We start from the raw sequence: 13,191 nt of genomic DNA, 5'->3' as shown, positions 1-13,191 counted from the left end.
CTCAAACCAAATGGCCGCCGGAGGCTCCGTCTTAAATCCCACTCTTTCTTTTTCGCATTAGCCTGCGTTTTCTCATATCCCCGTCAAGCTCTGAAATCTCCTTTTCCTCCCTCTTATCCCTATCAAAGCACGCAGGCTGCTTTCTGGACTTTTCCTCCACACGCCTCTGTTTCCCCTTTAAGTCTCTGTTCTTTTTCTCTTCTTTCCGTGTTACTCTAACAGCTCAGAGAAGTGATGCACCAGCCAGGCTGCGACAGGCAGAAGGCATTCAAAAAAGATGTATACTTTTAACAGAATTGCATGGTCTGAGGTCACAAGCTTGACACTACTGTGATTTTAGCTGGTGCTTTATTGAGAAAGCAACATATTATGACCAACTCCTCTTCATCGGCCTTAAGAAAAGCCAAATGTGTTCACACACACAAGTAAAACAACCTTTTATTCTTTTTGAGGTTTTCCTGAAACTGAAAAAGAGCAGAATAGATCCCCTTTAATTATCTTCCATACTTTGTCAAATAAATTAAACATGACAGTAATGACTTTCTCCATGAATGTTGTAATTGATTTCTACTTGACTTATTTATCAGTGGCTCAAATGTATGGAAGAAGCAGTACGGGGAGTGAATGCAGGGCTTGAAAAGCCAAAACCAAGATGATAAATGCAGAAAGGTGCATAATGATCCATCACTGCTGGAAGATGTTCTTTTAGAGGTCATGTGACGCATCGGTATTTAAAGTAATGCAATTTTGCAATTGGCTGAAACTCAATCACAGAGCAGATTTGATGGAGAGGTTTATAGAGGCACAGTGTGACTCTGTCAAGAAAACCTTTTCTGAGCAGATGTTAGGCCAAAGATTCCTCAAAACATTAGGAGATAAGCTTGAGTTGGCGTAAGCCCAGCATCAACTCTGAAATGGAAACCATGGCTTTCTGGACTTTTCCTCCACACTCCTCTGTTTTTCCCTTTAAGTCTCTGTTCTTTTTCTCTTCTTTCCGTGTTACTCTAACAGCTCAGAGAAGTGATGCACCTTCTCCAGGTGAACTAAAGCTCTTATTACGCTCTTATCTACATGGATTATTATTCTAACAGAAATTAGAGAATGTTCATTGTAACTAAAACACAGAGGGATAACCGTTTGGGCAGTGGTAGTATCAGGAACGACACCGTGTCCCATATCCATCCCAATTCCTTATTTCTCACAGGAGTAATAAAGTCTGGGTTTTCTTTCCTGTTCCTGCCGCTCTAAACAGTTGTTGTTGTTGTGACGTCAAACTGCAGCCTTCTCCAGTGTGTTATTAACAGAGTTAAATGAGTGACATACACAACACCTCTGATTTTAATTAAGCCTAATTTGAACCAAATGTAAAGCTCACATTTGGACTTTAAATCTGAGTTCCTTAAGCTGGTAACTAAATTAACAGGAAAGTAATCTGCACCTAGTTTATAAATATCTAAGTGAAGCATACATTTTATAATTTCCTGTTTTTGATCAACTGTGATAGCTACAGTCTGCGGAGTGTTTCTAAACATGGAGGGTTAATAGCTTCCTCTCCTCAGGTACAAACCACATGGGACTGCTATTAGCTGTAACACTGATCCTCATGGGATCAACAAATGAGCTCTGCTGTTGGTAGACACTGGTCAGATAAGTGAGCGCAGAGAAAAACCTGAGAGGGGGTTGACACTGTGAGGCCCCTCTCTGTGGTGACATCACTCATGCTGGTGCCCCAGAGGACACAAAGTATTTATCACACTTTCTCTGTATTGCTAAATGGAGCCCTTTGAAGTGTACTGCAGCCTGCATTTCTGTAGAGGCAGATGCAGACAGAGAGGGGAGGAGGTCAGAGGAGAACTGATGTGATGCATCTGAGCTCAGAGCAGGTCAGGTCAAGCAGTGTCCAAGTACATGACTTTGGAAAAGGTTATACATGTGCACACAATGGGCTTTCACCCAACAAATGTGGGATGTTTTAAAAGTCACTAGAGGTCCATATGTTGAACAAATGGAAAGAATCCTTATCAAAGATGTTAGTTTCAAAAGAGATGCAGTGCGGAGGCTTTATGTCTCTAAAAGGAGGAAGAGTTGCATGAGCCAAAAGTCAAGCAACGCCATCTGGTGATGATAGCAGCATAGAGAGCACAATGCATTCTGGTTGTTGTAGTTTTTTTTTATCATTTGAGTTAATGGAATAACATTCTTCCCTATCAATAAGAGCAAATTCCTAAAAGATTTGCAACGTTCTACTCCTTAGTCAGACAATGTTATGTTTCTATGAAAGATAAAGACCGACTTAACATAACATGCTCTAGTCTGGGTTACTACTTTGTGACTTCTGAAAGGCAACATCAAATGATGATATTCCCAATTACTTAATACAAATGTGTAGTTTTGTGTTTGAACAATTAGTTGTGTTTAAATCTGCTAAAAATAAATTGGTCTCCCAATTACACACACACACACACACACACACACACACACACACACACACACACACACACACACACACACAGCACACACACACACACACACACACACACACACACACATCACACACACACACACACACACACACACACCACACACACACACACACACACACACACACACACACACACACACACACACACACACACACACACACACACACACACACACACACACACACACACACACACACACCACACACACACACACACACACACACACACACACACACACACACACACACACACACACACACACACACACACACACACACACACACACACACACACACACACACTAGTGACACCATGGAAGAACGCCAACTGATGGAGCACTCTTTAACCAGCATCTTGGGACTCTATTTGCAACGTCATCAGTGCCAAGCGGAGGATTATTTCTTGGGCGATGTGCTGCAGTTTGTTTACTGGAACTCCGCCCCTCCATCAGTAACAGCTGCATACTTTATTCAACATGTCATCAGCAGCTGGCTGAGTCCTAAACATGTCCGCCAAAAGGCAGACTCCAAAAAGGCTCTAAAGGAGTAAAGAAAAACAGCCTGCTGATCGAATGGATATAAAGGATATACATATACATACATATATCCCTCAACTATCCATAACATGTTATTCATTAAGTGGGTACTCTACACGGAAGAGGCAGGCATTTGCACTCAAAAATGTCAAAACACTAATCGGAAAAAAAAATTTAATCTCAAGTGTTCTCTCATTTGACTGTGAATCAAATTGTTGCTAGTGACAACAACCAGAGCAGAAACAGATGCTCTTCTAGAGGAAATTCCACAAGACTTCCTGTGCTGGAGCAGGACCAGAGTACTGCGATGTGCAGGGGGTAGAGGCTGAGTCTACAGAGAAGCATTTTCCCTTAAATGACGTGTCCCAAACAATCCTCTGGGCTTCCCTCATTGCTGCGTCTCCCACCCCCATCACATTCTCACCCGTTTTGTTTTTTCCTCCTCTCTTCCCCTGCCCCGACTCCTCTCTGTCCTCCTCCTCCTCCTCCTCCTCCTTTCTCTTCTATCTCTTTGTTCTCTCCCCTCTGGCTGCAGCCCTCTCGTAATACAGTAGATATGAAATGATGATCAAATGAACTTTCCTCCTCTGTTCTTATCCCATGTTTAAAGCTGAACCCCCTAAACAGCAGGCCACATCAGTGAAAGGCTTAGAAACAAGAGAGGGGAAGAGATGAAATAGAAATCAAGACGCAAAGTCTGTACTCAGAGCGCCAAGTAAGCCCAGGTAAATAAAGCCTGGCATGGTGCACAACACCAACTTGAGGCATGTGTCGGTGTGGAACTGATTAAGTAAGGCCTGAGAGAATAAAGTATAGAGTAATTACAAGGTTAGTGTGCAGGATACTGTGTCTTAAGAAAACCCATGTGGCTTTGCTTGAATTCTCTAGTGTATTTACAAAAGCACAAAGTGCTAGGGTTTGATTTCATTCATGTGGATTTGATTTGAAAGATAGGGGACTGTAAATGACTATGCCAGAATTTGAAATGGTTATTCTTCCTTTGGAAATGTTTCTAACTTTCCACAATGTACTGTAAACAGTTAAACGTTAGGGCAGTAAAGTCACTTGATTCATGAAAACTATGTGTTCTACAAAATTAAGTTTACAAACAACTAAATTGCAATTTCAATGATGTTTCTAGTTAAATGTATTTTCCCCAAGAATGCAGTTGCATGTGGTTAAGGCTGTAAACTGAAACAAAACAAAAAGCAGCTCTAAGCAGCACAACCTTTTGAGTGGTTTAGAAAAAGATATCATGATTTTGCCAAGAATAACAATGTTTGTGACATTTTTAAGTAACATGGCGAACCAAAGGCGCTCACTTGTGGGAAAGTCCACCCTCTATTTACAGATTTATTTTCTAGCTTAGAATTTGAATACAAACTAATGATAACTAAATCACCAAATACATGTAGCTTTGCCAGTTTACCACATTCTCAAACACACTGTCTCCTCTGCAGCAGGGCTCATCTAGGTTCAATGGCTGCCATGAGTCATCGGCTACAAGCAGACATTTCCATGGGTCTGGCTCTGTGTGAGAGGTGTTTGTTCGGGAACACTCACAGGACATGGCGGCCAGTAAAGTTAAGGGCAGTACAGACTCACATTGTGTTAAAATATGCATCCTTCTCTCTACTGAATAACTTACTTCTGAACTGGACATCTTTTGAGACCGCCACATAGGAATCGGAACGAACAATGACAATGATTTGCAAACCAGGCAATATAATAAAAAAAGTCTTCTAAATAGCAAAAAAACTCTTCTTCAGCCCTTCTGATTCACTTTGTGCTTCCAGATGTGACGCTGTTCTCAGTTAAAACCATATGAGTTTAATAGTAGATTACATTTTTGAGAAACATCATCCCTTCTGTAGAGTTCTGGCAGTGTTGTGTGGTTAAGACTCCAGAGCTTTGTGTGTTGGAAGCAACTCTTCTCAAAAGCTAATGCATTTGACTTCTGAACATGGAGATAATCCTTGTTGGAGCAATGGAAGATCCTTTTTTGTAATGATTTAAGACTGTATTCCATTGATCTGGTGGATAATATAAAGTACACAAGACAAGTCCTGACACTGAACAGGGGAATCCAATGATGTGGTGCAACTCAGTCAAGGCATGTATCATGCACAATCAACATAGAGTAAAACAACGTATGCTCATACAACATGATATCCTTCAATGCTTCCATCCTCATTGACCTCTCTACGCAGACCTTTTTGCTCTTTATGCCTCATAACCTCTCCTCTATGAATTTCTTGAGTGGCTTGGTAATTTTTCAATAATTTGTATTGCGAAGTTACCTATTTCCAAGAAACGTATTAGCCAAAAGCCTATCTGTGGTAAACTCAAGATTCAGGTGTTCTTTATGGAGAGACGATTAAATCAACTTATCGCTTGAGTGTTAGTCGACTAAGAATTTCTTAAGTCTAAGACAGCCCTAAAATTGATTCGGTGGGTTGTTCCACATTGCATCACTTTCTGTAGAGATGCATAGGAAACTGTGTTTGAGAAGAGTCTATAATAAATCCACAATGTTTCAGTTTAAAGCAATGCAGAGCCTGCTGTTTATGTTGCCTCCTGCTTAAAATCACATAGGTACTGTGGTTCTTAACTAAAAACTAATCACCTACATACAGTCTAATGTTATTTATTTATATCTATTTATTTGCAGTAGTGACACTTCATCGGCTTGGGCTCCACTAAAGAAGGACCACCTGCATACAGAACTGGCCCTGAGCCATTTCACCACACTTATAGGCGTTCACCATCGAGTCAATCAGCTGTCCAACAAGTTGTTAAGAGCCTAAACATAACTCAGGCCACATTGCTAACCCTTGTCACCCATGTAGCTCCACTCGTTCACCCACTGCAGATGTAATATACACAACCTAGCTACAACTTAGAATTTAGGTTAGACCACAACCTGCAATTATGGCTGACAGACACCATGTTGCGGCGTACAAGCAAGTGATGCTTGAGAGTCGGACTTGTTTGTCGTTTTGAAGAATTTATGACGAGAAGGCTACATCTTGGGTGTTTCTTGTTATTAAAATGCCATTATTTCTAAAGCAAACACTATAGATTACAGTATCTCTAAAGCTTAGCTTTGTCATGACAGGAAATGTTTGCATGCTTTTGTATGCTTATTACTGACACTCTTCTTTGCTGCGAAAATCACTCAACAGAAACTATAATCTAATTTTGCTGAATCATTAGCTGGCCTGAAGCACTTGACCACAGAGAGAGGGAGTCCAGATGGGACCCAACATCTCAAGAAATTGGAAGATTTGAAGCAATTACAGCAGCCCTTTGAAAAAGTCACCAGGGGAGAGAGAGACATGTTCAGAGGGAGTGCTATATTACACTAAGGCCTGCCAACCTGCAGAGGATAAGCTCCAAAGGGCAAGAGTCCTCCTGACCTCCTGAAAAAACTACAAGCAGCTGTATCAACACTCACTGTACAGGAGAACTGTTCTTTTCAAAGGCATGGCGGTCATGTTTGTTTTTCCTGACATTTCGGGATTGATATTATTACTTTTTAATTGTTGAAAGAGAGATAATATGAGCCTAAAAAGGTTGACACAAATGAGTACAAATATTTTTAAATGGAGGACATTGAAGTAGCAGCATCTAGGAAATCCTGGGTCCTGCATTTCCCATGATGCAAGAGGATAGCCGGTTTTCAGGCCCTATTGCCTCAAATATGTGTACTTTTTTCGAAACCTCTCAATTCAAAGTTGTTTTTAAAAATAAAAGAATGAAAAGCCCAATCTGACATTAGATTGATGTCATCCTCATAAATCTGTATTTGGCGCCAGGTTTGGAATTTCGTCATTTTAGGGGCAAGGCCATTTGGCCTTTGGTGTCACAGATTTTTTTAGGGCACAAAGGCCATTGAGGGAAACATTTGGATTTGGAGCTTACAAATAAATAACATAAGAAAAACACGAATGACATGGAAAACAAATCACTTTTTTAATATCAGTAATGGAAAAACATTATAATCATATAGTTATAGGCCTATGCCTCCTTAGTATTACCGTATATAAAATGAAATACTCTACTTTGAATAATTAGTGTTTGCTATGTTTTCTATCTACTACTTCTCCCATTCACAAATCCGAAATCAAATCAAAAAATCTAAAATTCTATTATATGTAACAAATATATTCCATTTCAGAGCAGAAGAAAAAGCCTTCAAGGGTCAAACGCTGCACATACATCATTCAGCAGTGCACAGTGAAGCTCCAACATTCAACTGTATGAACAAGCAATACTTTGAAATGCAAAAGTCTGTGTGTGTGTGTGTGCGTGCGTGCGTGCGTGCTGTGCGTGCTGTGCGTGCTGTGTCGTGTACGAGAGTCTCTTTAATCCATTTTTTCAACTCGAGCGCCAAATTCGCGTGACGCGTTCTCGCAGTTGCCAATCAATCAGCAGTGAGGATCTCAGCCACTGACGTTGAATCAGAAAACCAAAACATCAGCCGTTAGCTGTTAGCCCTCAGAGCTCACAGCTCCTCATATCTGTTCAGAAACTGGACAAAAGTTAAACAAGTACAAACCACAGACTGTCTGTGTCATGGCGAATACAGTCGCTGCTTTATTTCTGTCTTTAGGACGTTGTTGTGAGTGTGGACAGAGCAGCTACAGGTTAGTTTAGCCTGATCGATCTGATCTCCATTCAGAAAACACGCATTTTAAAAGGTTTTTCGCCTGCCGTCTTGTCATTAATTCATGTTTTTTACTAACCGGAATCAGTATTTTGTTACTTCGGCATCATTTTTTAAACGTGTAGGCCTATTACAATTAAATCACGGTAAAATATGTGAATTTTGTTGTAGTTGGTTTCTACCACAGTATTTACATGGATATAAGCACCGCCCCCTCTCCAGCGCGTCCTGCTTGAATGACAGGAGTAAACACAGCTGACAGCCGCGGTGAAACTCGCGAATATTCGCATCGCGTCCGTTGCGAACGCAGCATAATGCAGTCAGAGACCAGACCACTACTCTGACGCTTTCAAAGCAACTTCGAGATTTTAACAGTGTGAGGGGCACAAAGGCCATGGTGGCCGTAGGACGTACAATTAGTTTTATTTAGGTTCTCACAATCAAATGAAGGGGCCAATCTCTTCCATGTAACTAGTATGAGAAGCAGTTTTGGCACATTCTTAATTAGAATGAAATAAAGAGAATTATAGCGCTCCGGAAGCACTTCCCTTCTGTGTTTACATTGTGTCCTGTCATCCTCCCACAGGACAGGCTGAGAGGATGACAGGGCAGAGGAAACTAAGTGCCAATCAAGGACCAGGAAGTCTGTCAGAGGGGAGCTATAATTGCAAGGCTTTCGAACAAATAGTTACTTTAACTTGAACCTGCGGAGGAGTAATGTTCCGGGAGAAAACTGTTTAGGCAAACCATGAGCCAGTAGTATACAAACTCTCGTCAATGTAAAGAAATATAGACACTGTATATCTTGCATCCAGTTATCGTTCTCCGTTTCCAACTATATCTAGCCGTTTTTGTTTTAAACGATATTCCAAATACTGCCAAAGCAACTATTTTAACATCTGGAAGTCATCCCCCCACCCCAAGCCTCCATTTGCTGACTGCAATAATTTGGTTTATAAGCGGTTCCCATGGAGCAGTCCTCCAGGCACAATCTTTATTGAAAATCAATCAACTCCTTCGTCTGTGCCACCAAGACACCCCAGCGTTCGCCACCAGACGCTATATATCAGACCACTGTAAAAACGTTATCTTCTTAGCGTGTAACACAATGTACAATTCGGTGAGCCCCTCCCCCTTAAACTCTGGGAGAAAAGAGGCGTGTAATCAAGTCATGGCACAAAAATGCGGCATGTGTTTCTAATCAGGGCCGTCTGTGGACCTGGTTGAATTCACATGTTTGGACGTTTCAGCTTTGGTAGAAAACAGCCCATTTGTTGCGATGTCAGTGATGTGGCAACAACTGGAACCAATTTGGAAGACAGTGACCTCATGAAGATTTTGTTGATTTTGAATAGCAGATTTTTGCTTTCTGCTCATGTGTTGCTCACACAGAGGGAAACACATTTTGAGTTGATTTGGCTGTGTGAATATCCAAAATCAAGATGAATGTTAGTAATGAAGTAATTCACTGGTGTAACCAAGACTAAGTCTTTGATGCACGGCGCTAAGTGGCATCTTTTAAGATGTTTTACAGCTATGTCAGCGTCTGGGAGGAGCAATGTTCAACACACACACATACATACAGACACACACACACACACACACACTTACGCACTTAGACACAATGTTCTCAGGGTAAAACTGTGGGCTGGCTTCCTGTTTTTATTTGTTTTATTATTGCAGTTTTATTTTCCTTTTTCCATGTTCACATCGGTAAACTTTTCTCCAAATAGGATTTCAATATGTCAGCTTCTCCAGTTACAGCCAGGTCATAGGTTTTCAATGAAGGATGCACATTATTTTCCTGGTAATCTGTACTGGCGTCACCATTTCCAACTGCTTAAAGCATAAAGTCTGCTCCTTGATCTCACTTGCCAACTTATGTCCTTTTACATGCAGACTTTCCGCACATGTGCAGCCCACCATATGACTTTCATTTTGAGCTGCATAACTCCATTGACTAAAAACGAAAATCAACATTTGTTTTAAAGATGTTTTCAGTCTTCAAAAGAACCATACTTGACTTAATACATTCTACAAAAGTCCTATTAATCAGATCTTCACAATAACTTTACAATAACCTTGTGGTCCTCAACATGGACTTTTGCTGAGTTCATTAAAAAGATTCTTTAATGTGTTAATAGTTTACTGAGCCAATGAGACTGCTTGCAATTACTTAGTTTCATCAACATTTAACCATACTCAATTTAAAGTTTCAACTTTCCACATAAAAGTCCCAATTAAATGGAGGAACACTGGTATTTGTAGCCATTGGCGTTCAGAATATCCCAGTGGTACTCTATTTTCAGCATTGTTTCGAAGGTGTACAATTGAGTGTGTCATATGATGTTCTCGTTGCCCCTCATTGGTGGTTAGCTTAGCATTAGCATTCCTCCGAGATTACGTTTAAAGTTTTTGACACGTGGTTTAAAACCCAACAACAGTACTTAGGGTTAAGGCAAAGATCAGTGTTGTTATACAACTGAGGTTATAAACTAAACTTAAAATAAGTCAATGTTTTCTTTTAGTTTCTGGACACCAAACAGCAAAGGTACTGTGTTTATTTGACCTATCCATCCAGCCCAACCTTCTCGCTACGGGAACTTCCATTGACTTAGATTACATATTTTATGTCAAGACTAAGGTAATCAAGGAGAAAAGAAATGTCCCTTTATGATGCAATTTATTTTTATGGGAAAGTATAAAAACATTTAATATAACACTAGACATATTGTGAAAAAGACACACACACACACACACACACACACACACACACACACCACACACACACACCACACACACACACACACACACACACACACACACACACACACACACACACACACACACACAGCACACACACACACACACACACACACACACACACACACACACACACACACACACACACACACACACACACACACACACACACACACACACCACACACACACACACACCACACACACACACACACACACTACATCACACACACACACACCACACACACACACACAGCACACACACACACACACACACACACACACACACACACACACACACACACACACACACTACACACACACACACACACACACACACACACACACACACACACACACACACACCACACACACACACACACACACACACACACACACACACACACACACACACACACACACACACACACACACAGCTAGTGAACCACATTTTCCCTTCGTCTACAAAACCATGAACTTTCCACTGTTTTCATTTGGTCAAAGGCAATCGCCTCACCCACCACTGTTCCATGGAAAGAAGTGTGCTCAACATAGAGAGACACAGGCATATGGAAAACGGTTTAAAAGAAGGCCTATAAGAACTTTGAAATAAATAGGGACAAACAGATTAACATAAAGTCATTTTCCTGATCACGACAGAGCAGCCAAGTACAGCTGTTCTTTCACAGTCGCGTATTTCTTTCAGAGATAACTCAATGTCCATATATGCAGGGGAAATGAATTCAACTGTAGTGTTACCCTATTTGTTAAGTCCAGCATTAGCAGAGTTAAAATATATGTTGGAACAAAACAGAAAGGCAGGGACAGAAATATTTGTTTCTAGTCAATAAAAGTGTGCATACAGTATGAGAGATGTGTTGGGCCCTTTGCTGCATTCACCACAGGGTGGTGCTCTATCTGATGCCACACTATCACACAGCTGTCTCGGCTTTACTCCGTAAATTCACATTAAGCAAACTTATTTTAGTTGATGATATAATGTCAAAGAAAACTTAAATTATCCAGAGGTATCCACAGCTTTTAAAACAATAAACAGTACTGTCTGTGTGGCACTGCTTAACTCAACTCTTCATCAGGGGCCAATCAAATTAACTTTCCAGTGATCAGTGTGGCCCATGACATCATATGTAAAAACAACACAGTCCCTGTGACGACACACCAGATCAAACACTCAGTTGGGGAAAAAAAGGGGGAAGCACAGTTCAAGTAAAACAAGAACACTCAGGTGTTCTAGCTCTGTGTGTTGCCAGCTGAAGACCTCAGCAGCACAGAGTGAGTCAGAGGCTCCAACAGCATCTCTCCTCCAATGTCTCCTCACATCTGGCCTGAATTAACATGCAGTCTGTGTTCCCTCAGAGGCGCGCAAGCGCTGGTGCTGAAATCCTTTCTGCAGATGTACAATATAAGTCCGAAGGGGAAGAAAATGGCTGTGGTAACACTTAATGAATGTTCCAAAGTGGTGAAGTAGTCCAAGAGTAATGCAAAACCGCAAAGGTGCTCATTTCCCCTCCACTGCACATTTTCAGTGCCTGAGGGTGACATCACTTGCAATCACTGACAGATGTCCACAGGACTGTTCCCTGACATAAAGGGCTTGTTCCTCTATTGCAGATAATCCACATAAGAGCTACCATTATTATTAAATCTTCACTAAGTTAGTCTTTAATAACTAGGTAGGTTTTGTCTCAATCATCTCTACCAGAGATCTTACCCACATGTTCCGTGCAGTAACTACATTTTCAGCTGTTGTCCTGTAAAACCACAATTCGTAACAAGGCAGTAGTGAACATCAAGTTGCCATGTGAGGATAAGTGACTTTAGCAAAAAGATCCAATGCTTGGTGTAGGAAGTTAACAATATGTAATAAAAGGTCTTATCAAGAATGAGTTCTCCTTTAATCAAGAGCAAACAGGCAAAAACAATGACATTGAACTACTTAATCCAACTGCTCACTCGTCCAGCACAATGTCCAGTCCATTCAAAGGGCAACCATCAGCCACCATCACACATTATATTCAACACAATTGGGTGTTAAAATAAACAGCAGATGAGTTCACTTACCACTAGTTGCGTCTTGACATGTAACAATCAAAACGTGAGCGATGGAGACCACCAGAAAAAGGAAACTCCTTAAATGCACAAAACCCATCATGTTTATAAAAAATACATGAGCCTTTCTTGTGCGTGAAGCAAGAGGAAAAAGGATGAAAAGGAAAAAAAAAAATCAGGTTAGCACTGCACCACCATGAATTCAAGAGTAGCTCTCCTTGTAAGCAGCAAGCAGACCCAGCCCCGACTGCGTGAGTGCTTTTTTGTGTAGTTACAGCTTTAAATGAGAAGAATGCTGGCCAGCCTAATTTCCCTCCCCCTTTTGTCAGCCCTCTCCCATAACCATCCTCTCACAGGCTTTTGTGGCTGTGGGAGAACTACACCCATGTTCACAAGTTCTCATACTTTTCTGCGTTTCTTTCTGTCTAGTTATCTCACAATGTATTAGTATTAAAAAAAAAAACAGTAAAAGATGCAAGGGAGCAGATAAGGAAAAAAGACATTGGCTTGTCTTGAGGTGTCACTGATTTTTTGACTCTTTTCAGAAGTGGTTGCTAAGTAAGATCATAAAACTGCTGTTTTATTGCCGTCTCTGGGGCACCAAACAAGACCCACAGTAAGATCAGAATCCCTTTTTACTGGCCAATTAAAAGCAAGAATAGAGTTTATAAC

The 13,191-nt window shown here is 40.9% G+C and overlaps 1 protein-coding gene across 1 annotated transcript in view; it reads right to left on the bottom strand.

Moving 5' to 3' along the window:
* Positions 1-12,775, bottom strand: part of col5a2a (collagen, type V, alpha 2a) — a 43,014-nt gene extending 30,239 nt beyond the window's left edge. Inside the window, exon 1 of the mRNA XM_034134294.1 lies at positions 12,532-12,775. Within this exon, the coding sequence (XP_033990185.1) occupies positions 12,532-12,622 (91 nt within the window). The 5' untranslated portion in view covers positions 12,623-12,775. The remainder of the gene's footprint in view (positions 1-12,531) is intronic.
* Between the last annotated feature and the right edge of the window lie 416 nt (positions 12,776-13,191).

Source organism: Trematomus bernacchii, unplaced genomic scaffold, assembly GCF_902827165.1.
Source record: "Trematomus bernacchii unplaced genomic scaffold, fTreBer1.1, whole genome shotgun sequence".
In the NCBI taxonomy this organism is placed as follows: domain Eukaryota; kingdom Metazoa; phylum Chordata; class Actinopteri; order Perciformes; family Nototheniidae; genus Trematomus; species Trematomus bernacchii.
This window is presented reverse-complemented; position numbering and strand designations above follow the sequence as displayed.